Here is a 26,065-nt window from a genome sequence, read left to right on the forward strand (position 1 = left end):
AGGGTGCTTACCCTGGCGAGCTGCGTGCCAAACTTTGCCGACCCCTGATGCAGTGTAAGATTATCTATGTTTATCTTCTCTCTCTCTCTCTCTCCCTTCTATTTTAGGTGTTACAGTACTTGAAGGGCCTATTTATGCAGTGGGTGGCCATGATGGCTGGAGCTATTTGAACACGGTTGAGAGGTGGGATCCACAAAGTCAGCAGTGGACATTTGTGGCAAGTATGTCAATTGCCAGAAGCACTGTTGGAGTGGCAGCATTAAATGGCAAGTGAGTAGGGTATTCTTGTTCTGTTTAAAACACACTTTTCTATAGGATGAGTAACTGTTGCACAGTAGTAAATACCTTTTGGTGTATTACCTTTGAGGGCATCATTGGAAGTAAATATAGACACAGGGTTGTTGCCATATGCACATCATCTTTCTGTATGTTATGTTGATAAATAGCAAATTAAAATATATTATCTCATTTGTCTTTAAGTAATTTCATGATTTACATTAAAGATCTGAGAACATAGAGCTGAAGTCAAACTGTGTATATTATAATTCTAGGAGGTACAGGGGAACATTTTCAAAGTGTTGGCTAGGACACACTGTGAGTTCGCTAATCTGATCTATACGTGTTGTGTGTGCTAGTTCTATTCAGCAGTCAACTTACCCAGTTACTAATGTGATTTCCCTAGTAGCTGGAATTACTTTATATGCATTCTGCATATTATGGCAATCAAAAACTAAACCACATGACCTTTGTGGTCTGAAGGCAGCAGCTCTAGCAGGTAAACCAAAGGGAAAAATGCCTCTCGCTGCGTCAGCTGCCTCTTGTTGTGTGCACTAAACCTGCCATTTGTGGAGGTCACAAAATGTGCTCACATTCTAAGCATCACCTGTAGGATCTTCCCCTCTTTGGTTTTGTTTGTTTCTTGATCGGACAAATGTAGGGCACTAATAAGAGCTCATTGAATAGTTCTAGATGTTATTTACTGTTTATGGTTTTGTCATTTGCCTATTTACAAACTTTCAGTCCTCCAGTCAGTAAGTAAAAACTAAATTGCAGAATTTACTACCAGTATGTGATTAGATATGCACCATAAATACAGCAAATAAAGAATAATCTGAAAATGGTTCATCTAAAGTATTGGTGAATAATTTTGAATAACTGATACATCAAAGAAACTCAGGACTGGTTTGTGCTTTGGTTATATTTTATACATCTATCTCACCTTTGCTTAGGAATAAGCTATGTAAGGAAACATCGAGTGTTTAAAAGGTTCACACCCAATTATCACCTTTTGCCATTTTTAACAAATTTGCACATCTTTTTGCATCTACACTAGAGAACATTGTAGCCATAATTCAGTCAATTGGTAGCAGTAGTGTCCAATGTTATGGAGACAAAACATTGGCTATTATTAAATCAAACAAGGATCCATTTATATTTGAAAACTGGGTTTCCCTTCCTACAGTTTAAGCCAAGTTTAAAAATATAATTGAACTTCCTTAAAACCTATAATACAAATTGCTAATGTAATACCGTTTGATTGTCTTCTTGAATCATAAGATAATGGTACCCTGAATTACACTTAGAAACGTAAGTGGATAGTTGCTTTATTTTTATCTAAATGAGGGTATTCTAAAAGAAGAATAGGGGAATTATCCAAGCTCCCCAAAATAAATCAGTGATTCTCTGATCACTTCCCCCACCTCCTAAATTCTTAATGTTCTGACATAACATACATTATCTCCTAATGTGGATAGTTTCTTGTCATAGCCTCCTACCCCACTCTGAACCAGTGATCAACTGTTCTTCACTTGAGTGACAAAGACATACACCTAGCACAAAGCAGAACTTTATTATGCTGACTGGTATCTTCAGCAGGGAGACACCAGTTTATCTTTGCCTGCAGAAGTTTATGGTGAAGCATATTACCAAGTTTCCCTGCTACCAATGCAGGGTTCCACTCTCTTGAGTTGGATAGCTCTTATTTCCAAATCCAGCCAAGGAGAGCTTGATGTAGAGTCAAAATCTCTCCTGCTTATGCTGTGGTCTGAGAGATCATTGTGTTTGCCTGAGCTTAATGCATCCAGGTGACAGCAATTTTCCAAAAAGAACCTTTACTTGATCAGAGCCCTCACCCTTGTCCAGACTGATTACTCTTCAGAAGTTGCACTCAACACAGTAGCATCTTTCCTTTGAGGCAGGTGATATTTCTCCTTATAGTTAGGGCCGTAACAAACTCACAGCCTTGAAAAATGCATCACAGACTGTGAAATCTGATTTTTTTCCCACTGCTCCCTGTGAAATCTGGTCTTTTGTGTGCTTTTACCCTATACTATACAGATTTCACAGGGGAACCAGCGTTTCTCAAATTGGGAGTACTGACCCAAAAAGGAGTGCAGGGGAGTCACAAGATTATTTTAGGGGGGTCACGGTATTGCCACCCTTATTTTTGCACTGTTGTCTTAAGAGCTGGGTGGCTGGAGACTGGCGGCTGCTGTCTGAGGGCCCAGCTCTGCAGGCAGCAGCACAGAAGTAAGGGTGGAAATACCATATCATGCCATCCTTACTTCTGCATTGCTGCTGGCAGTGGCTCTGCCTTCAGAGCTGGGATCCCAGCCAGCAGCCACCACTCTCCAGCTCTGAAGGCGGTGCTACCACATGCAGCAGCACAGAAGTAAGGATAGCAGTACTGCGCGCGCACACACACACACACCCCACTACAACTCCTTTTTGGGTCAGGACACCTACAATTACAACACCATGGAATTTCATATTTAAATAGCTGAAATCATGAAATTTAAGATTTTTAAAATCCTATGACTCTGAAATTGACCAAAATCAGCCATGAATTTGGTAGGGCCCTACTTATAGTGTTACTGGAGAAACACCTGGATAAAAATGCCATCTATGGGTTTTGCCCAATCATCAGGGAGGAAGCAGAAAGTTGCTGTTGTGGCATGAGTATTAACCATGACAGGCTCGCAGGACCATTTTAGATTATTTCAATCCTCTGAAACCCTCTCCAGAAACATGAGAGAATTGCCTAGCAACAAGAGAGAATCACATCCAATTTCTCCACTTGGCAAGTTTTCTCAGTACTCTGCAGATCCTTTTGATGCAGTGGAGAGAAAATGGCATGCATATGCACACACCAATATCCTGATTGACATCAAAGAACATAAAAATTGCCATACTGGGTCAGACCAATAGTCCATCTAGCCCAGTATCCTGTCTTCTGTCAGTGGCCAATGCCAAATGCTTCAGAGGGAATGACCAGAACTTGGCGATTTTGAGTGATCCATCTCCTGCTGTCCATTCTCCGCTTCTGGCAGTTGGAGGTTTAGGGATACCTGGAGCATGTGACTGTGTTCCTGACCATTTTGGTTAATACCCATTGATGGGCCTATCCTCCATGAACGTATCTAATTCTTTTTTGAACTCAGTTATACTTTTGGCCTTTACGACATCACATGGCAACAAGTTCCACAGATAGACTTGTGTTGTGTGAAGAAGTACTTCCTTTAGTTTGTTTTTAAACCTGCCTATTAATTTCATTGGGTGACCCCTAGTTCTTGTGTTATGAGAAGGGGTAAACGGCACTTCCCTATTCACTTTCTCCATGCCATTCATGACTGTATAGATCGCCGTCAAATCTCCACTTAGTCTTCTCTTCTTTAACTGAACAGTTCCATTCTTTTTGATCTGTGCTTGTTGGGAAGCAGTTTCATACCCCTAATCATTTTTGTTGCCTTTCTCTGTACCTTTCAGTGAGTTGCTATGTGTTTGCCTTCCAGTCCACATTAGCTATTTATTAATTTGCTGTTAAAGAAGTCTTTACTATTTGAAATACAGATGATCCAAGAACACTGAACTTACACATTTCATAACAGAACAACTATTATGCTGATGGGGACAATAAAAGTAAAAAGATTAAGACAATACACTTTCCACTGAAAGATTTTATTATTAGAGACTATGTATGTCAAAGATTTGATATTCCAAACAATTGTATGACACAACTGCAAATTAAAGTCAAATAGACTTTCCTGTTATATTATAGCTTTTAAAATTGCCCTTTAAAAATTATTCCTGATTTCTGAACCATATTTTGGAAACTAGTCATTCTGCATGACGCTTGTTAAACAACTATGTATTTCACATTTAAAAAAAATACTTGACCTTTAATTAAGTGTGTCTTTAATGGCGCATCAATAATAAATGTTGTTCCGCATAAGTGAAAATACACAGCTGCTAAGGGGATATGCTGATTGACAATTGCAGAACATCACAGAGGTATACCAAGCTGAGTGTCACCAGTAATGACTTCAGCACACCACAGGAACCAACACCCACACAGAGTAACGGTCTTCCAGAACTGAGAAGAAAAACCTCTGCCCTTTATTGATTACTTCGTACTCAAAGATGTGCTTTAGAGGACTTTAGAGTTGCACCTTGGTTTATATCAAATATCACAGACTATTATTGATCACAGATAAATAAAGAAAAGTGAGGAATCTTTTAATCTTAACTTTTAGGAGTAAAACTACTTTTTAAGTTTCTTTTCAAATCACCTTTCATTCCCCTGAGGTTCAGAAAAAAATAGACCTTTGCATTTGGACTTTCTTTTGAGGATTTGCTTTGCTTGAAGAAGTATTAAGGAGCCATCAAAAGTTTTGTAGGTGAATAATATTCCCTATTGATGTCCAGCTGTTCTTACTCTGTTCTCCTGACACAGAAGCAGCAATCCATTATTATTATTTGTATTAACAGAACCTTGTATGCCTGGCACTGCACAATACACACAGTAGCAGCCCCAAAGAATGTGCAGCCAAAATATACTACAAGGAACCATTGTTACTAGCCTCATTTTATACATGGGATTGGAAATTGTGCACACAGAGAATATGACTTGCCTAAAGTCACACAAGAAGCCTGTGGCAGAAGCATGGAATTGAACCCAGATTTCCTGAGTCCTAATCCAATGCACCATCCTTCCACTTCCTCATGATAGATATCATAAATCAGTTCCAAAAGAATTCATTTGGCTTCTCAAGTCTGAATATTTATGATTCCTTTGCATCACAGATTTAACCCTTGTCCCTTTCAGATCCCAGTTTGAGCCTTTCACTGCTCTTGTTAGCCTAATCTTTTTATATTTGAATTTATTATTTCTCACTCACGTTTTTCACCTAAAGAGGCTGTCCAACATAAAGCTGTGAGTTTATATTTAACAAACTCATAAGAACATTCATGATCAGACTGGCTGTGAGCAATTCTTTTCTCTGATGTTTGGTTGCAGTAATTTGAATTTAGTGTAGATTTTACATCCCATTAATTTTGCTGAAAGAATCACAAAAGTAGAACATAATGATGCATTACAAAAAAAAAGCATTTCTCCATTATCTGTCTACTCCACTCCTATTTTGCAAATGTATTTTTGAGTATTCTAACAAATCACTTTTGTGAGCAAGGGTTTAGTGATTGATTTAAATCAGTTGGGGTTTGTATACATTTGGCTAGGTTTATTCAGTTCTGTGAGATTGACATTTGTTGTACTCATTTATTACTAGGTTTCCACAAATTTGATTATTGTCTTGGTGCAAATTTTCAGCTATTTTTTTTTATGCATGGGTGTATGGAGGGGAGTAGGGGGAATTTCAGCTCTAATGGTTTAAGTTTGGCAAAGTTATAAGCAACTGAAAACAGTGGAGGGGAGCTAATGGAAAGTATTGAGCAACCTTAACAATAGATATCACTAACCGTGCCACCTATAATAAATGTGTGATAAGGTGCAGAAGTGCTCCCTTGGATCCTGGGGACAAAGGGTTAACTTCAAGTCCCTTGCACAGGTGGTCAGGTGAAGGGGTGTAAGTGGTTGCCTGAGAGACAATGAGAGAATGTCTTTGGGAAAGTATAGTGCCATACTCAGAATTAAAGGAATGGCCTGAAGCCCTGACTGTGGAGTTTTCTGTTTACTTTTCTGCTTATGGAGTGGAGTGTGGACACTCCAAATATTACAGGTTTGTTTATTATCCTTTCTTGTTGATTTTCTTATCCCTTGAGGAAAACACCTTTTGCTGGCTGCAGCTTTACCTTTTGGTTTTGAGTCTTTGTATTAGTTTATAAATTATTACCTGAAAAATAGAAGTTATTGCTATAGAATGAGACCACTTGGCCTAACATTCCTTGCAAACAAGAAATAGGATAGCCCATATAAATCTTTTGAATTGGTGTGGGAGTACAAGACCCATCTATGTAAGGCTGCTTAATCCTTTAGTGATTTGGAAGGGAAAGCTATTTAGTAGAGAGGCCAATTGCTTCTTCTTAAAACAAAACAAAACTTGTGCTTTGGGGAAAAGTGAGCTGGGAACTCTGTAAAAATTTGCTCATAGAATTCCCTTCTGATTCTGCCTTCTTTGAGGGAGAGCTCCTGAAATCATGGGATGGGGAAAGGGGAGGAGGGAGTGTGGCCCAGAAATTCCTCAGAGCCTTCTTGAATTCCTAAAGATTAGCTGGGCATCTTGCTTGAAGAGCAGTCTTATGCATACAGCTTTCTGGGTCCTCCACAGAAGAATGTGTCCCTTAGATGGTTGTATCTGCAGCAGTATTAATTTCCATATAGATTTCCTCCTGGAAATTCTCTGCATTAGGAGTGTTGCAAACCCAAAAAAATCACTTCTCCCTAACTCTACCCTCTTCAATTCCCATGCTGCCTTGTAACCTGCAAAGCCACAATTGCCTTGACTGGTTTCTTCATGCTCTAGGGAGGGTGAAATCCTGGCCTGATTAATGTCAGTGGCAAAATTTCCATTGACTTCAATGGGGCCAAGATCTCACCCATGATATTTAGACCAATATTGAGTCACTGTACCTGGAAATAGCTTTAACTGAATAAATCTCATTATGTAGCTAGTACATTTCTGACTCTTTAGTACTTTTACTCATTCATTTCCTAATTAACATCCTCAATTTTTTGTTGTCAGAAAGATAAGCATTTTTCATGTAATATGCACTCACATTCATTGTTTGGGCTGTAGTTTTGCTAATGGTTAATTTTATGCTGACCTAACTTTGTTTGGGGTTAGCCATTTTATGTTATGACACATTCATTGCTAATTGACGTCACAAAGTCATGAAGTTAACAGTACCACCAAGTCCTTAATGGTGATTCAATATTTGGCCCAAGAAAATTAGCAACATATCACATTCATATCTCCACGTACCTTTGCTGATTGTATGGTTGATTACAGTCTGCTCAAGGAGTTTTATTTTTCTGCCTCTCGTGCATCACATAATAAAGAATCTGTGTTATTTACTCTTAGCAGAATAATTAGGACTCATTACTAATTCAGTTCTCTAACCTGATCTCTTGTGCTTTTGCACACAATCCACATTTCCTACATAGAGCTCAGTGGATGTATAATACAATGTGCATTGGGGGGTTTCTTTATTTGATTTTTAGAACCTCAGAAATGATCAATTCCTAAGCTGGATTTAACTTGGTGTGTTACAGCTAGCCAGCTAAAGACCAATCAAGCCCTACATTTAAGAGGGGATGAAAGTCAGATAAATACATAGAAATTTTAAAGGAAGGGATGTAAAAGTACATAAATTTAGGATAAAATCCTAAAATTATTTAAAGATGTGTTAGAATGGGGAGAGGAGGTAAAGGGGCACCTTCTCTCCCATCCTAGCATGCTTGTGCATATAGCAGAGGAGACTTCCTACTAGACTTTGAGATAGCTCAAAGGGGTGTCCAACCGCCACACTCACTGGTACACTGCAATCCCAAGGGAGCATGGCTTGTCTTCTGGTATGATACGATCAGGCCCCCAGCTGTATAGCTCATGTGTTGCAGTGTGTATATATTTCAACAGTTGTGGTGCCCCTTTTCAAAGTACTTGCAAATTGGGTGCCATCAAGCAGTTCTCCTCATCCCTCACCATACCACCTTGCATGAGCAAGCTTTTCTTGAACCATATCCTATATACAGTTGACACTACTCTACTTTTGCTATACCACTCCACCATTCAGCTCATACCATTAATGAAAAGAGTTTGTCCTCAATGTGCAATTCCTTTTTAGGTACATGCTAAAATGGATAATGTAGTCCCTTTAGATTCTTAGATTGCTGGTTCTCCAGCTCTGGTTCCAAGCATACATAGGATATAAAGAACATACATGGTCTAGCAGATTCCCTATCAACATTTTTGTCATGATATTAGCAAAAACATGGGGTCTGTTGGGGGAAGAAAAAAACAACGTGGGGGAACAGTCACTAGATTATGTTCAGGGTGGACTAGCTACCGAGTGGACTGTAGTCGCCCAGGGGTAGGAAAACTAGAAACGAGCTGAGAAGAAAAAGGTGAAGACACAAAGAAGGGAGAGGTAAGATTATACCTGAAATGAGTCAGTACATTTCACAACATTCAAACGTTTTATGGCCATATCTAAATTCAATCAAAGCTCTGAGGTTTGTCAATCACTGGACAAAATACAGATATCTAGTAATTTAAACAAGACATTCAAAGTGTGTGACACTCTTTACATGACACACCAAGCCAAGCATAGCATCAATAGCCTCCCGGGGTTGTTTAAATTACCCTCTCCCCATTTCAGTGGAGGGAACATTTCGTCGGATTGTAGGGAGAATGTACTGTTCCCAGAAGGAAAGGTGTGGGAGAGCCCACGTTAGGGAAATGCCTCCCCCAGCCTCATCAGGTAGGGGGAGTGCTGTTTGTTGGTCAGGCCAAAAAAAAAAAAGATGCTGCTCACAGAAGGAAGGGGGAAGGAATACTCCCTTGAAAACATTTGTATGCGTCTTTAGAAGAGATTACACATTTGGACTATCTCAGTTACTTCTAAATAATAAAGGTCTTCAGCAATCAATTAGAGAGATAAATAATCTACTTGATTTATTCATTGTATTGCATTAGAGTACAAAGACCTTCTGTCATAGGTTTCACCCCCACTCTGAACTTTAGCGTACAGATGTGGGGACCTGCAGGAGAACCCCTAAGCTTAATTACCAGCTTTGATTAGTATGCTGCCACCACCCAAATATTTGAGTTATTAGGGAAACTCTGTTTTCTCCCCCAAAATCTTTCCCTCCCAAGTACTATAACCCTTCCCTGGGTAGTCTTGAGAGACTCCTCCACAAATTCTTTGGTGAACACCGATCCAAACCCTTGAATCTTAAAACAAGGAGAAATTAACCATCCCCCCCCCCCCCCTTTTCCCCCCCAATTCCTGTTGAGTCCAGATCCAACCCCCTTGGATTTTAAAACAAGGAAAAATTAATCAGGTTCTTAAAAAGAAGGCTTTTAATTAAAAAAAGGAAAGGTAAAAGAAAAACCTCTGGGAGATGGCATACAAGCTGATCTCACAGACAACAGATTTAAAACACAGGATGTTCCCCTGGGCAAAAACCTTAGTACACAAGGAATACCCAATTTGATTATCCCCCTAATGCCAAGACAAGTTACAAAAGAAAATAAACATAAACCTCTTTATTTCCTTCCTTAATACTTACTACTCTGATAAGAGGCTGATTCCTTGATCTTTTTCGCTCCAGCTGAAACCGACCCTAAATAAAGGAAACTTCCCTCCTTCCTCTTGAAACATCTTGTTCCCCCATTGGTTCCTCTAGTCAGGTGTCAGCTAGGCTAGGTGAACTTCTTAACCCTTTACAGATGAAAGAGGCATTAACCCTTACAGCTAGGCACTGTAAAAACACAAAGCAAAAGACAATCCCTGCTCCAAAGAGCTAACACATTAAATGGTGAAAATAGGCAAGGGGGGTGGGAGGGATGAAAGGAAGTAGAACCATTTTACTTATGGGAAAGTAAGGGTCAGACAGATTAAGGGCCAGTTTTTCAGATTCTCAGCACTTACAACTGGGGCCAGATGGTCAAAAGAGTACAAAATCCAGCAACTCCTTTGTAACATTTTAGGCCAGATTTTCAAGAGCTTGACCTCTAATTTGCTAAACTCTTGAAAACCTACTTGTGTATTATGGTGTCTAAATGGAAGGTGAACAGTCTGGGAAATCCCAGCTTTTGGTGAATGACCCTTTAAAAGTTACAGATGAGGTGTGTGACAAAGCTAGGAATTTGGATGCAGATCTTCCGATTTCCAATTCTATTCCTTAATCACTACATCTTTGTGTACTTTGATCCAAATTTCTACAGATTCACTTTCACATTTATAATCTGAAGTAGTAATATAGATATATACTACTTTTCTCATTTACATCTAGCTCCTACAGAAGGCCTGAAATACTACCACATTCTGTGAATGAATGTCCCCTACCATCTTGGCTGGTGTTTTATATTTCTGTTTCTCTAGTTTGGGATCTTCATAAATTTCCCCACCTTTTCTGTATTTGGGATGATATCAAATATCTTTTGAACTGCTAGATCAACTTGTGTTAAGTTTTTTATTATTGAGTAAATTGAGATGGATTCATTCACTGTGAAGGTCACAGACTAAATAATCGCACAGGGTATTTTCCAAGTCATCCATGTAATTGCAATGCTCTGCTAATTTTCATACTTCAGTAAACACTGAGAAACTTGCTCAAAGCTGCATTATTTTATCAAGTAAACTATTAAAATAAATATGCTGTAATTATGATTTTAAAGGGAAAATAACACCTCATGATTTCACTAGAACTGGGAAAATCAGAAAATGTGTCTGCACAATTATATTTTTATCAGAATAAGTGTGTGTGTGTATTAGCTTTGTTTCTTATTTGTTTGGTCTTGAAATTATTACACTTTTATTCAAGAACCAGTTTCTTTGATCTTTCTTTTCTTTAGTCCATGTGCGTCAAGAGAAACACTGCCACACAAGCTGGCCAATTCATACACAGCACACAAAAAGAATAAGAGAGTGTGTGTATTGTGTTGTATGCTTTCTGCCCACTATATTTCTCAGGACATATAAATGAAGAATATTTTACTGAATGTAATAAATATTTTCCCTGTTGCTGAAATACTTCGATGCTTTCCTGTATCAAAAAATTGCCTGCTTTTACAAATCAATTTACAGTAGGGGGGCTCAGATTACCTGCCAAACTAGAAAGAGGAGAAAGTCAGTGTTAGTGGTATTCATTTTCAAGAGCTTTATGCATATTGACTAATTATCACAACATGAGGAAACAGAGGCAGACATGTTAATGCTGGGGCCATAGCAAGCGACACTGGAACAACTACTACAATAGTTATCTTTTCTCAAGCAAAAAAAATACTGATCTCAATTAGTTTTTGTCTCAGTAAAGCTTAAGTAAGGATTGCAGAATTAGCTCATTACTAGTCAGAATGAGATCTCTTATCAAATGAACTCTGATTCATTGGTAACACATTATTTTAGTCTCCATTATTACTATGCTATATGCCAGATATTTCCATTTCTTTTCATGATAGTATCAAAACCATTGATGTTTTATAAATGGAGTATTTATTAACTCTAGCTTTTGATTAAACTCTCACTCCTCAAAAGGAGAATTGATCAGCCCCTTGCTGCAGAGAAGAGGAGATGCTCCTTGAACATTTTCTTTCTTAGCTGTAGAGTTTTCAGGGAGACATATGTATTTTATAATGTTTCAGACAGAAAATCATACGATCAATGAATCTTGAGGAGGAATAGTGCTATCATCTAAAATGATTGATCTGACAGAGGAGATAAATATCACTAAAATAATAGCACTGCCTAGCACAAAACCATTTTGTGAGTTCGATAATGATCTCTTGAGCAATAAGACAGACTCACCAGGTATGTTTGTTTACAAATAAGTAGGTAAATAAATGTTCTTACTCTAAATCTATAGTAAATTATTTGTTCATAGAGATGGTGCTGGGCATTGTGTTGGCCGGCTCTTGACCTGATATTGGAGCGGACTTTTCCAGTTAATGGAGTCCTCGTACATTAATTCTTTGAACAGGACTCCTTGTCAAGAGGAAATTATTTCTACCAAAAAGAACTAAACCTTGACCCAAGTCATATGAGTTGTGCTAAGCTCCTATCCATGGGAAACCACTCTCTGAATTGCCTGCAAAATATCAATAAATATTTCTTAGATGTCAGGACAATTCTTTTCAGAAAAAAAATGGTTTCTTTTCTTTCTTTGTCCAGCATCTTGTATATTTAATCCACTTAATTCTTATACTGCATTGCTAAACAAAGGAAATATTACCCCAAATGTTGCACACTGGGATAACCATTAATAAACTGTCTTGGTCCTATAGTCCAACCATCAGAGAGTTGGTGCTCCTTTCTTAGCTGCAACAGAGCATCTCATGTGGGTACTGGTTTAGCCTCAGCCATAATTTACAGTAAGCTTGGGACTGCCATAAATTACTTTGACAGGTCTCCTCATACCTATGTCATGTCACATATGCCAGGGTAATTCTCAGCTGCTCTTTTAAGTACCCTGAAGAGGCACAGAGGGGTCTTAACATGAGCCAAGTTCTAGCCTTTGATATATGTGTTGAAACCATTTTGATAGGTGAAACCTGATTAACAAATGAAGTAGAGGCATGATTAAACTGCTTTTACAAGCCATATTCCCTCAAATCAAAGGCAGTCTAATATTTTGAAGTTTTCATCTCAAACTGAATTTTAAAATGGTTCTCTCTGATTAGTTATAGGAACTTTGCAACAATGTAGTAGAAGTAAATACTTCCAACCTAACCAGTCATGACTTTCCCTAACACTTTTCAACTTTAGAGGCTACTTTGTAGCTTCTATCCATTTTCATATTGAGAGGGATTTTAGGATTCCCTGTCTCCCTCAAAATTTAGAGATGGGACTAAGTGAAGTTCAGAAGATCCAAAGTTTGGGAGGGGTTAAGACTGAGTTTTCATTAAGTTCATCTCTCGTCATAGTACTAGAATAGGCTGCAGCATAAATCATTGAGACAGTCCTTATTGAGGCAACATTTCTACTTTAATTGACATAAATCAAGCAGTTCAGGATTGATTCTTTTGTTTCTTCTTTGTGGCTCCTACAAGTCAATGCTTGAAAAAGGAACGACCATTTCCCTGGCTCTTACTAATATGATACCCCAGTAAATGAGTTCAGTAAGCACTGTCACTGAGATTTTTCCCAGCCAAGAAAATGAATAAAGATTTCTTTTAAAGGAAACACATACCATGCTATCCACTTTGTAGGCACATAAATTCTTCAAACGTAAAAAGTCGCATACATGGTCCAAAATGAAAAGCTTGCAATCCTGTAAATATTCAGAGGCCATCAAGAGACATGAGGGAACAGAAGAAGTACCCACACCTCAATTTTATTTGCACATGGATCATGTCTTTCTAATTTTAAAATTGAATTAAAATCATAGGATATTAATCTAATCTAATGCAGATAAGCTCCAAAAAGCACCAATAAAGTCCATAATAATAAAAATACAATGTCCAAAATAGTAAGTTTGAAGCCATGCTAAATCGTTTTACATTTATACTGGGGGGGGGGGGACTATAATTTGGATGTAAATGGGAGATTAACCAAACTTTAGAGAAATTCAGAAAAGGGAGAAATTCCAAATCCTTTCCACAGGTGCCTTTTAAATACTGAGAGACTGTGATTGATTAATTTTGCACAATGCAGGATTAATTTCCGTATAAATAGGAGGTCAAGGAAAAATGGTCACTAGACAAAGATTACTGCTGTCAAACAAAAAATATGTATCTCAGAGTCTGATACTGCTCCATTGAAGTCAAGGGCAACTGTTTCCCTCAATAAATAAATAAATTCAATGGGTAGAGAATCAAGGCCAAAGACAATACCTGCAAAAAAGTATGGTTTGTGACATTTTTATTCCTTTTTAATGTTTGTCCTTGAGAGTAAGTAAAAGATGTTGGACATTGATAGGTCATTTGTTTGTATGCTCTTTGTAACTAACGACATATCACCTCATGTTAAAATAAATGCTTTTACAGTTGTTTACTGACTACTTGCTGTAAGCAGCGCAGTGTTATTATGATCTATTGTGCTTACTTTTATTACTACAATTATTTTATATTACTATTGCTGTTATTTCTTATCAGTTGTTTAGCTCAGATATTATATTCTGAGGTATCCAATGGGCATAATCGATAGCTCTTGCTCCTAAGATCTTACAGTCTAAAAATCAAACACATCAAAGATGGGATGAACTGTGGAATCCAGCAGTGGAGATAATTTATCCTGCTGGATATTAAATGTATATACATATATATTAATAATAATATTTATTATGATTTTATTATTGCTATAGAGCTGTTCTTGTGGGCCTCAGCATGGCCATCATCTTACTCTATAGGTGAAATTATTTAATGAATTTTATTATTTTATTTGTTTTAACCAATGTAAGTAGAAGACCTATAAGATCTCATTCCTGTAAAGTGCTGAACACCTACTCTCATTAACTCCTGGATAAGCCCTTAGGGACAGATTTTTCAAAAGAGGTTGAGAATCAGATGTTCAGTTCCTCAGAACTCATCACTGGGGCCAGATTTTCAGTATACCTTACACCTATTTAGATACTTAATTTTTAAGTAATATATACCATGCCAAGCTCTTCTGCAGATGTGGCCGGTTATTTCGGTACCTAAATGGGAGCTGAATTCTTTTGAAAATCTGGCCCTGATTATGGGTGCTGAGCACTTCGTGAAAATTCTGGCCATACTGATGCAAGGCATGACAAACATTAATACCTGGAGTCAAATATAGTCTGAATTCATTTGGCAGATGATTTAATGAATAATGAAGGTGGCTGAGTCACCATTTAATCAAGGATAAAAACAAGATGCTTTTTAGTTATTTGTGATTTCACCAAAACAAGAAGATTTGAAAACCACTGAAGCAATCAGTCTCAATGGGTATTTCAGCAGAGATAAAAAAGACAGAATTTTGAAAGTGAAGTGCTCTTCTCTAACCTTACCTGGACACCGAGTAGAAGGCATCAAAGCAGTGATATGCTGCATGGAAATCCTGGGGAACTCCTGGGAGCCCTTTGTTAAAATTCTGTCATGATATTGAAGAGAAAGTTGGGATAATTTCCCTTCCTCCGATGGAGGTCACCCATGCTCTGGATACTGCTAAATCATACATGCCAGACACAATTTATCCCTTCAGCTTATTAAAAAATCCTTTTGAAGAGCAAATGCTTTCCCTTTGTAGTGGACAAAATGGCAAGAATTTTCGTAAAATTTCCCAGAGATGCCAAAGGACCTGGTTCTTCCTCTACAAGGTTTTCACACACAGGCCCAGCTTCAAACGATATGAGTTGACCATACAGTGTTATGGAATATATACCGCACTTCTTAAAGAAACCAAGTTGATTTTTTCCCCCCTAGCAAATGCAATTGAATATGTTTGCACTGGTGTTGCCTCCCTTGAGGATTGATTGTCTGTTTAAATGGGGAAACAAATTAATAAATTTCCTAATTCTTCGCCTTTCTTTTCTGCAAACAGAGGCACCCCTGAGACACCAGGTATATCACAGGCTAGTGGAAAATGCTTGTGTGGGAGCCCCTTGTTAAAATATTGGCAGCACAACCCTGCTTCAAAGGGAAATTTCAAAGCAAGTAATTCTTCTTCAGGGTGACTTGACTAATAACTATGGGAACCTTCAAGAAAACCATTAACCTGTAACTTCTACTGACGGAAGTGTGTCTGCTGTTTTAGGAACTAATCCTGCTGTCTCTGCTCAGGAAAAGCTCCTGTGGAAATGATGAACGTGTTGTCTGAGTTAGGACTGAAGCTGTCAATTAATTAGTTATAGTTCTATATATTGTTTTCCCCCTCTCTCTCGTTTGTTTTATCCTTTTAAAAGCTTAAAAATAATGTGTCTCTCCCATCCAGTTGCATATGTTTCCGTTCCGCATATAGGGATTTCAGCCCTGTCATTCTTACCCTTGAAATCATTAGGACTCTCTGGTTTGCCTCCTTGTCTGTGTGGTTTCATTACTGATTTTGTCAGCAAAGCTTTAAGATTGTGATTTGACAGTAAAGGAATAATTTCAGTGCTTAATTCTAATATTTTATCCAGCTAAATACATATTTACTCTAGCAGAAAAGTATGCATATTAAGTGAAAAATCCTGCCTTTCTATTCAGTGTGAAGCATTGCCAGCCAGCCAGGCACTGCGAGGCAAAATGGCTCAGGGCAGGTTGGCTCAACCAACTTCTCCTTTTACACAAGAACAATGTTTTCCATTGTTTAACAGCTGCCACATGCTGGAGCCTGTGTGCTGGGGGACAAGGTGCATATACCTGACCCAAAGCTGGCTGCTCTTTGGTGGTGCAGCAGTCAGTTGCAGTGATCTTTTGCATGATAGAAAGCAATTTCTCCCTGTTGCTATTTGGCAATTCAAGAGGCTTCCTGATCCTGCTTCTCCCATTATGCATCCACATAGCACAGGGCAGGATTTTTGTGCCCTACTTTGCCCTCAATATCTGGCATAACTAGGCAGGCAGATAGATGTGCTTGCATGAACTGTAACAGGTGGCACATAAGAGCTGAAAACCAGTGCATCCCATAATGAGAGAACAGAAACAAATGGGTCAGGCTGGAGGCATAGCCATCTAGTTAAGGTGCAGTTGCATTTTGAGCATAATTAGATGTTTAATTGCACAGTTAAATTTAATAGATATGTTTGCTTTTTAAAGCAATTATTGATTAAAATAACTTTTAAAAAATTATCCTCTATTTCCTGGAAATCAGACTGCTGAGAGATTTGTAGAATTTGATTCTGGCTATTTTCTTTCCTTTTTTAAAAATTTCCTTTGTATTTGGATGCTTGCAAATAAAATACAGAGGAAAAGGCAAACACAGCAAAGCATGAATAACTGTCAAAAAGTATTTGTAAAATATAAACTCAACCAAAGGATACAAATCAGCATGAGCCAATACAGAACAGTTTAAAGCATAATTAACAGAGTGAGAATAAATAGACCTTATCAAGGATCCATTAACAAATTGTATTCAGAGGAAAATAAACTATTTTTACAATTAGAAGCCCTTAATCCATATTTCACAATCCAAGGCTATAGTAAATGGCTGCCTAATCTGTGTGTGTTTGGACACATATACATACTGTGCATTTATGACTGGCTTAGGGTGACCAGACGGCAAATGTGAAAAATTGGGACGGGGGCGGTAATAGGAGCCTATATAAGAAAAAGACCCCAAAATTGGGACTGTCCCCATAAAATCAGGACATTTGGTCACCCTAGACTGGCTGCAAGTATGGTATCATCTTGTGGTTAAGGCATCAGACTCAGACACAGGATATCAGATATTAATTTTGCTACTGACTTCCTATGTGACCAACTCACTTTGTGCGTCAGTTCTCCATCTGTAAAGTGGGGATAATAACACTTACTTTGTCTGTTTTATGTACTTAGATTGTAAATTATTTGGGGCAGAAACTGAATATTACTCTGTACTGTGTATAGCACAAAGGAACCTTAACCTTTGCTGGAGTATCTGGGTGCTTCTGAAATACAAACTACTGATAATGTGAAGATGACTGTATATATTTTCATTTTATAAAGCTGAGAAAATAATTCATGAATATTTTTTGAATTTTATACACTGTTTTTAATAAAATATTTGCAAATAGGATTTTTTCTTATTTTTCAGCCACTGTTACCACCATTATTTGGCCAGAGTACTACCCTTTATCCGGGTTTAGTATGTGTTCACCTACCCAGATTATGCAAAGGAGGAGCAGAGCCAATACCTCAGTCCTCTCCCCAATAATATCTAGCTCTATAACTACAATGACTGTGATTGTGCCCAGGGATGCTTCAATAGCATGGAGATGAGCACAATATAAATAACTAATTTAGCGGATGCAAATACAGGAGTGATTTCTTTTGCTTTCTCTATGCCCTTCTCCATGTCAGGACAGAGTCATGCACAATCAAGCATTCATAGAACTGATAGCTGAGCTGTTTAGACATAGCCAGAGTGGAGCATTGTAAGTAGAGCTTTAAAGCAACATTTTGATTTCACACAAATTTTTGACTCCCACCTTTGAAAATCTTGCTTCTGATATCTGACTTAGTATCCCATTTGCCTGCATATCAGGTAGACATCTAAATACCTTAATTGCACTTGCATACGAAAACAGAGCTGTAGTGGAAAGTGTTTTGTGACCTATTGTTGCTCAGTATAATATAGTCTTGCTACAATGATGGAATTAGATATTGGGAGTGAATGCATTAGTACAAATCTATATTATGCATTTCACTTTCAAAATGGAATTTTCCCCCATGCAAACTTTAGCAGAACTACTGTATAATGCATTGCACATACTAGACATGCAGGAAACATCAGTTCGTAGTGACCCCAGCCTTCAGTTACCTTGAACAATAGAAATCAGATGAAAAGATACGTGTTTTAAGACTCAGTTTGCAGGCATTCTTGTAAGATAATTGCTTTATACTTTTGCTTTGTTGCTTTATTTGACATCCGCTTCACATGACAGATCAATGTAGCCTGGTGCCCTTGCCTACTTGTGTTACCATACAAGGGTGTCTATGAGGCAATACCTCAAAGTTCCATGGACTCACTAAAGATTAGTGGTAGAATTGGGCTTCTATGTTCAGGACAACAGCTTCAGTGCCAAAGAAACATGACAGTAAATGAACATTTAATGAGCTTGGAATTCATGGAGTATTTAGAACAATAAAAGCTTCCAAATGAATAATTGTTTCACTGCAGGAAACTTTTGCATCCAAAATGGCTCAGTGCTTGGACTTTAAACTAGCCCGCATTTCTATTAGTTAATCTGTGGGGACTGTAGAACAGGCAGCAGACTGGGAAAGGATTCATATAAAAATTTATGCAGCATGGGTAACACTGGAAAAATGAAATCAGAATCATATCATCATAGGAACCATTATAAGGGATGGAAATTATTTTCATTTGCCTACAATAGTTAAAAGCAGAACTGAAACATAATTCAACAGCATTTTCATAATTGGAATTTGAAAATAGATTTTAGAGTTTTTCCAGGACAGCCACACATAAGTCAGCCTTTGCTGATAAATTCATCATATATGTCATTGAAGAAAATCAACAAACAGTACCTGCATGTATCATTCCCTGAAACTATCCCTTAGGCATATTACATAGACCAGAATCACCACAAATTCAATCAGAAGCCTATGAAAACAAACTAGGACTTTACTGTACTTTTTAGATATCTACATTTAAGACATAAGCCAAATTATGCTCTTCACCGCAGATTTAAGCTCCACAGTGAGGATATCTCGTGAAAACTGCTGGTGGAATGAGGAAGTGCAAAAAGGAATAAGAAATAAGGAAAAAGTCATAAAGGTGATAGAAAGTAACCCATCAGAAGAAGCAGTTGCTGCCTACAGAGCCTCCAAGGGAGCAGGAAATCAAGCTATCAGAATGGTGAGAAACCTAACTATAGGTGAGCTGTATAATGAGTTGAACAACTGTCATCCGCTTGCCAGACAGAAAATATATGTGATCATGTGGACAAGAAGCAAAAGGAGGGAAGATGGAAGATGCCATTTGTAAGGGATTCAGGGGCAGACTGCTTGTAACAAGAAACACGGTACATAACAGGTGGCAAAAATACTGTGAAGGTCTACTTAGTGAGGAGAACCCTTTATATGCCAAGCTACCGTTGTGTGAATTGATAATCAATGGCCTGTCAGAAGCAGATGTTAAGGCTGCATTTCTGAAAATGGCACCTGGAAAATCAGCAGGTCCAGATGTAGTCAAGGCAGCTATGATCAAAGACTTGAGAGACATTGATGGACACAGTTTGGAAAGAGAAGAAAATTCCAGAAGAATGGAGAAAGTCTATACTGGTACCTATATACAAACAAAAGGTGGCATACAAGACTATTAAAAGTACCAAGTAATTAATGTTGTCCCACTGCATGAAACTGTTAGAGAATCATTCATAGTCACATTTGTTGAATAGTGGAGCCTGTTTTAAGAAAGGGGTGGTTTGGTTTTAGAAAAGGAAAAGGGATGACAGATTATATGCCGATCAATAGACAGTTGGCAGAAAAGAAGCTGAAGGTAAACATCAAGCAGGGTGGGCTTTCCTCAATTTGGAGAAAACATTTGACAAAGTACCTCAGTGACTGCTGAGGCCTCCACTGCAATTCTGTGGGGTACTGGAGGACCTTGTCCAGATGGTGATGGTTTTGTAGGATGGTTCCATGACAAAAGTACTGATGCCCTTAGGTGCAATGAAGGGTTTTGAGGTGAAGGTTGGGCTCCATCAAGGATCAGTGCTTATCCATTACTATTCATAATTGTGACAGACTTCATAAGTAAGCAATTCCAAATGGAAGTTGGTACAGAGTTAAACTTCGTAGACAATGTTGTGCTAATAGCTGATAGTGAGGAGTACTTAGTCCAGACAAGTGATGCCAACAAACTATGGTCTCAAAATGAGCAAAGAAAAGACAGAAGTCAGGTGGGGACTCCCATGGAATCAAGACAGCTGAATATCAACAATTAGAGTCAGTTCCTAAATCAGGTTTCTGTGTTTAAGTTCCTAAGGGGCTGGTTAGTGGCAAATGGACAAATCAACAGCAAACTTCAGGGAAGGCTGCTGACTGTGGGGAAGTCTGGTACAAGTTAAGTGGAATGATTTATGATCAACAAATGTCGAAACTACTTACGGAACAACAACACAAAACTATGGTAAGACCAGCTCTTCTGTTAGGATCAGAGACATGAGAGGCACTTGAGAAGACCATTGCTGGGCCACGTGTGGAATGATCTCATCAGGAATGAGACCTAGGTCTGCTGCATCAGAGAGAAGCCACAAGAGAGGAGCCTGAGATGGTATGGGCATATATGAACACCTGATGAAGGGAATCCTACTATGGAGCCATTTGAGACTAGAGTTCAAGAGCAGAGAACAGAAGGACAGCCAAGAAAATGGTGGATAGACTGTGTATGGGAAGATGGTGATATTGTTTCTGCTTTCTGACTGGATAATTTGCTTTTTCCTCTTCTAAACTGTACACAGCAGCTTGTACAAAAAATGTTCTATGATTTCAAAAATCTATTTTCCCTCCATTTATGTTCTAAAATTGCAATTCTAAAATGTGTACTGTAGTTTTCATCCAGATTATTTCTGTCCTCATCCGCACCAATTTCCACCCATTGCTCTGTCTATCCAGGTTCTTATTTGAACCAGATTACTGAGCATGACTGAGCACCTGCAATTTTCCTTGTTTTTTTTTCCCTTCCCATCACAGATGGTAGGCAACTGTGCAGCAACCCTGCTTCTGTGGTTTGGAAATCGTGGGAGAAGCAAGTTCTCCTGAGATTTCTGGCCCATGAGGCAGAAGAAAGTAGTATGCATTTTGAGCTGAGAATTAAACCACCTATTCCCAAATGACTAATCAGGAAATAACTTCCATTCTACTGAGGGTTGGCAGAAAACACAGAAGAATGTGAATTTGGCAATAGTACTAACATCAATGTATTTTCCAGTGTGTTATACTTCTGTGAACTTGATATTTGACAAAACATATTCCGTAGTCCCTTCATTTCAGATGACAGATGAGAAAAGCAAACAAAGCCTGTCTGTTTATAGTTTTGCTTAACAAAGTTCTTGTACTGAAATTTGCATGTTTTGGGTTTTTTTAGGTTATATTCAGTGGGAGGTCGTGATGGAAGTTCTTGTTTGAGTTCAATGGAGTATTATGATCCTCACACAAATAAATGGAATATGTGTGCTCCAATGTGTAAGAGAAGAGGAGGCGTAGGTGTGGCCACATGTGATGGCTTTCTCTATGCAGTTGGAGGCCATGATGCTCCTGCTTCTAACCACTGTTCCCGACTCCTGGACTATGTAGAAAGGTATTAATTTAGTGTACAATTACATGTGCTGTTTTCGAATGCAAGACAGGTTACAATTGTCTGTATCCTAAAAATTGTAAGAGTTAAGGTTTTGTTGTTGTTGGTTGTTGTTGTTTTTTACTAAATGACAAGTAAACTCAAAAATGTTATTAACCATATATAACTACTTTAATAAGATAAATATAATATATTACCATAACACCTATCATACAAAAGTGAGCTTATAGAAAACAATACTGTGTTGTTTTGTTTCATTAGTACAGGGGTTTTCAAACTGGGGGTCGGGACCCCTCAGGTGGTCATGAGGTTATTACAGGGGGGTTGCGAGCTGTTAGCCTCCACCCCAAACCCCTCTTTGCATCCAGTACAAAATTTTGAGAACCACTGCATTAGTAGCACATGAACACAGAAGCAGAACTAAGGTCTGTTCACATTTCCACTGGAAACTTCTGTATCTAAGGCAGAAATATTTTCTTATTGAAGAGACAAGAGCTCAGCATGAAAGCAAACCTGTAATACCAAATTAGATTTAGCAATTTTTAAATTATAGTCAGGCAAGTAATAAAACAAAGCTCTTTAAGTAATGCTGATGCACACTGCACCATGGTGGGTCCTTCAGCAGGACTGTTATTGCCTGACACTGTATTTACAGTATATAGCCTGTACTTTGCATTTCACAAGCAAATATTCTGTGAATCAAGAGAGTTTAATAGGACACCAGGGCACTATTGGAGCTATTAAGATCTATCCTGCCTGTGATTTGCAGATACTCTTCTACATTTAATTGAGGTTTTATTACATTGTTTAAAAAAAACCTAAGAAAATTAACATATCAAAGGTATGCAAAAGTTATAATGCTAAAAGGGAGGACTAACCAGGAAAGTGGGAACATACAGAGTTAAAGCTGCCACTCCTTTCCAAGGAAAAAGTTAATCAAAATCTTTAGAAGTGGACATGGACATGAAACCCTAGATTTACCTGAGGCTCATGAATTAGAAAAACAGAGCAAAACTGATAGAACACCTTTTGCTTTTCTAACCTTTGTATTAGCTGTCATATAGGAGCAGTGTTACTTTGGAATTTGAAAAAAAAGGGTATGAATTTCATTTCTTTTTCAGCCACATATGCTTTCTGGTTACTCCCTTGTTTCTGGATTGAATTCTCCCCTCACTGAAATCAATGGGAATGTAAGCATGTAACTGAGGGTTGAATTTGGCACTTTATATAAAATGTTACTCTTATCTAATAACCAGGCATCATGAAAGAAGTTGAGGAAACAAATTGTAGTGCTTGCTTTTTTGTGTTGAAATATGACACAATCTAATCTCTGCTAATTTTAATTCACTTTTCCTTTAAAAACAAAAAAACATGGGCACATATAATAGTATTTTATGTCATTTCACATACATGAACTGTTTATGTTAAATAAACTCATACCAAAAAAAGTTGTGGGTTAATTTAGTGCACATGAAAGTGAGGAATTTAGAGCACTGCTTTGAGCCAGGCATATTGTAAACTGGTATTCTAGAATCTTCTCCACATAACTGTGACCTGCAACATCTCCATTCTTGTAGTCCTACACTTTTGCTGACTAACAACTGATAATCATACACCAAACTTATTTGCATATGTAACCTGCACAAGACTTGGTTCTAGGCTTTTTTAGACACAAAGGCACTGACACATAGAATCACAAAATCATAGAAATGTAGGACTGGAAGGAATCTCGATCGGTCATCTAGTCCGGTCCCCCACACTGAAGCAGCACTGAAGTATTATCTAGTTAGACAAACACATTCCTGACATGTGTTTGTCTAACTTTTTCTTAAAAACTTCCAATGATGGAGATTTTACAACCTCCCTATATAATTTGTTCCAGTGCTTAACTACCATTACAGTTAGGACATTTTTCCTAATGTATAGCCTATATCTCCCTTGCTGCAATTGAAGACCATTACTCCTTGTCATGCCCTCAATGGATAAGGATGACAATTTATCATCCACTTCTTTATAACAACCTTTTATGTACTTGAAGATTGTTGTCATGTCTCCCAGAGCCTTTTCTTCTCCAGACTAAACAACCCATTTTTAAATCTTTCCTTAGATCATGTTTTCTAGACCTTTAATACATCTTGTTTCAGTCATCTGTACTTTCTCCAATTTGTCCACATCTTCCCCGAAGTGTGGTGCTCAGAACTGGACACAGTACTCCAGTTGAGGCCTTATCAATGCTGAGTAAAATGGAAGAATTCCTTTCCATGTCTTGTTTATAGCACTCCTGCATCTCAGAATAATTTTCACTTTTCCCCCATAGTATTACAGTGTTGATTCATATTTAATTTGTGATCCATTATAACTTGGGTTACCAGATAGCAACTGTGAAAAAACAGGATAGGGTTTGGGGGTAATAGGCGCCTATATAAGAAAAAGTCCCCCAAAACAGGATTGTCCCTTTAAAAACAGGACATCTGGTCACCCTAATTATAACCCCCAGATCCCAGTGTATTACGTTGCATTTGTCCTTACTGAATTTCATCCTATTTAGTTCAGGGCATTTCTTCAGTTTGTCAAGATCATGTTGAATTCTAATTTGTCCTCCAAAGTGCTTGTATCCCCTCCCCTTGATCTCATCCACAAACTTCATAAGTGTATATTCCATTATCCAAATCAGTTATGAAGACATTGAATAGAACCAAACCCAGAATACATCCCTGAACGATTTCACTCACTATGCCCTTCCAGCTTGACTGTGAACCACTGATAACTACTCTCTGAATACAGTTTACATCCACTTTATATTATGCTCATTAGGCTATGTATCCTTTGTTTGCTTGTGAGAAGGTCATATGAGACAGGATCAAGAGCCTTTCTAAAGTCAAAATATATTACATCTACTTCTTCCTCCTATCACAAGGCATGTTACCCTGTCAAAGAAGGATATTAGGGTTGCATTGACATGATTTGTTCTTGACAAATCCATGTTAATTGTACTTACCTTATTATCTTATAGGTCCTTACAAATTGATTGTTTGATTACACTGCTCTACAGCCAAAATGCTTCTGAAATAAATGTAGTCAAACTTCACTAATTCTGAGTCACTGAGAATGAAAATGATGCTTAAAATTGTTGATTGGTTCTAGTTTTCAAGATATGCTATTGGGTCAGTATATACGACCCTTGACTTGGGAATGGTGGAGGATAAGTGAGTTATAAAGGGAAGGGATCTCAATTTAAACCAGAAATGACTAAAATACATCTTTGACTGGATCTAGGAATAAATCTATGACTGGGTTTGGACAGTACTTGCTTTTTAGGCAAAACAATGAATGATGCAATCTGAAGCTGGTATTGCATCATACATGATATAAATTACATCATGTTATTCCTAGAAGTCATGGATGATGCAATCATAATGAAGCTTACATCACTCTGCTGAACAAATTGCCCTATATCAGCTCTAGAAATCATACAGTGTTGTGCTTTCTTGTCAGTGTTTGATTTTGCAAAGGGACACATTTCTGTTTAGCCAAAGTGAGCAGAGATGCCTCATACTTGTGTGAACAGTGCAGACAACTTCTGCTATGTTTGTGGTGAAGTGACTTTTTTGCATCACAAAAGCGCAGTATAACCACTATGGTTAAGAAAGCCTTTCACCTTTATTTTGGCTGCAAACTTGGAGATCAGGACAAGAGGTGGGCCCCACACATATGCTGCAACACTTGTGCAACAAATCTTCGCCACTGGTTGAACAGGAAAAGGAAATCTATGCCTTTTGCAGTGCCAATGATTTGGAGAGAGCCAACAGATCATACCAGCAATTGTTACTTCTGCATGGTGCCTCCAGTTGGGAAAGGTGTGTCAAAGAAGAAAAAGTGGACTGTGCATTATCCAAACATTCCATCAGCTATACGCCCAGTACCCCACGGAGAAGGACTGCCGGTTCCTGATGCACCAGAATCATTCTCACTTGAGTCAGATGAGGAAGAGGAAGAGGATGAAACTTCTGGTCCTGAACCATCAATGTCACAGGACCCACATTTTCTCCCATCCTCCTCCTCTGAACCACACCTCATAACACAACGTGAACTGAATGACCTTGTCAGGGATTTGGAACTACCCAAGAGTAAGGCAGAGCTGTTGGGCTCCAGACTACAGCAGTGGAATCTCCTGGCAGGTGATGTTAGGGTTTCCATGTTCCGT

The 26,065-nt window shown here is 38.2% G+C and overlaps 1 protein-coding gene across 1 annotated transcript in view; it reads left to right on the forward strand.

Moving 5' to 3' along the window:
• Positions 1-26,065, forward strand: part of KLHL1 (kelch like family member 1) — a 427,542-nt gene that overhangs the window by 389,275 nt on the left and 12,202 nt on the right. Inside the window, exons 8-9 of the mRNA XM_034758372.1 lie at positions 108-270; positions 21,652-21,864. Coding sequence (XP_034614263.1) covers positions 108-270; positions 21,652-21,864 — 376 coding nt within the window. The remainder of the gene's footprint in view (positions 1-107; positions 271-21,651; positions 21,865-26,065) is intronic.

Source organism: Trachemys scripta, chromosome 1, assembly GCF_013100865.1.
Source record: "Trachemys scripta elegans isolate TJP31775 chromosome 1, CAS_Tse_1.0, whole genome shotgun sequence".
Taxonomy (NCBI): Eukaryota; Metazoa; Chordata; order Testudines; family Emydidae; genus Trachemys; species Trachemys scripta.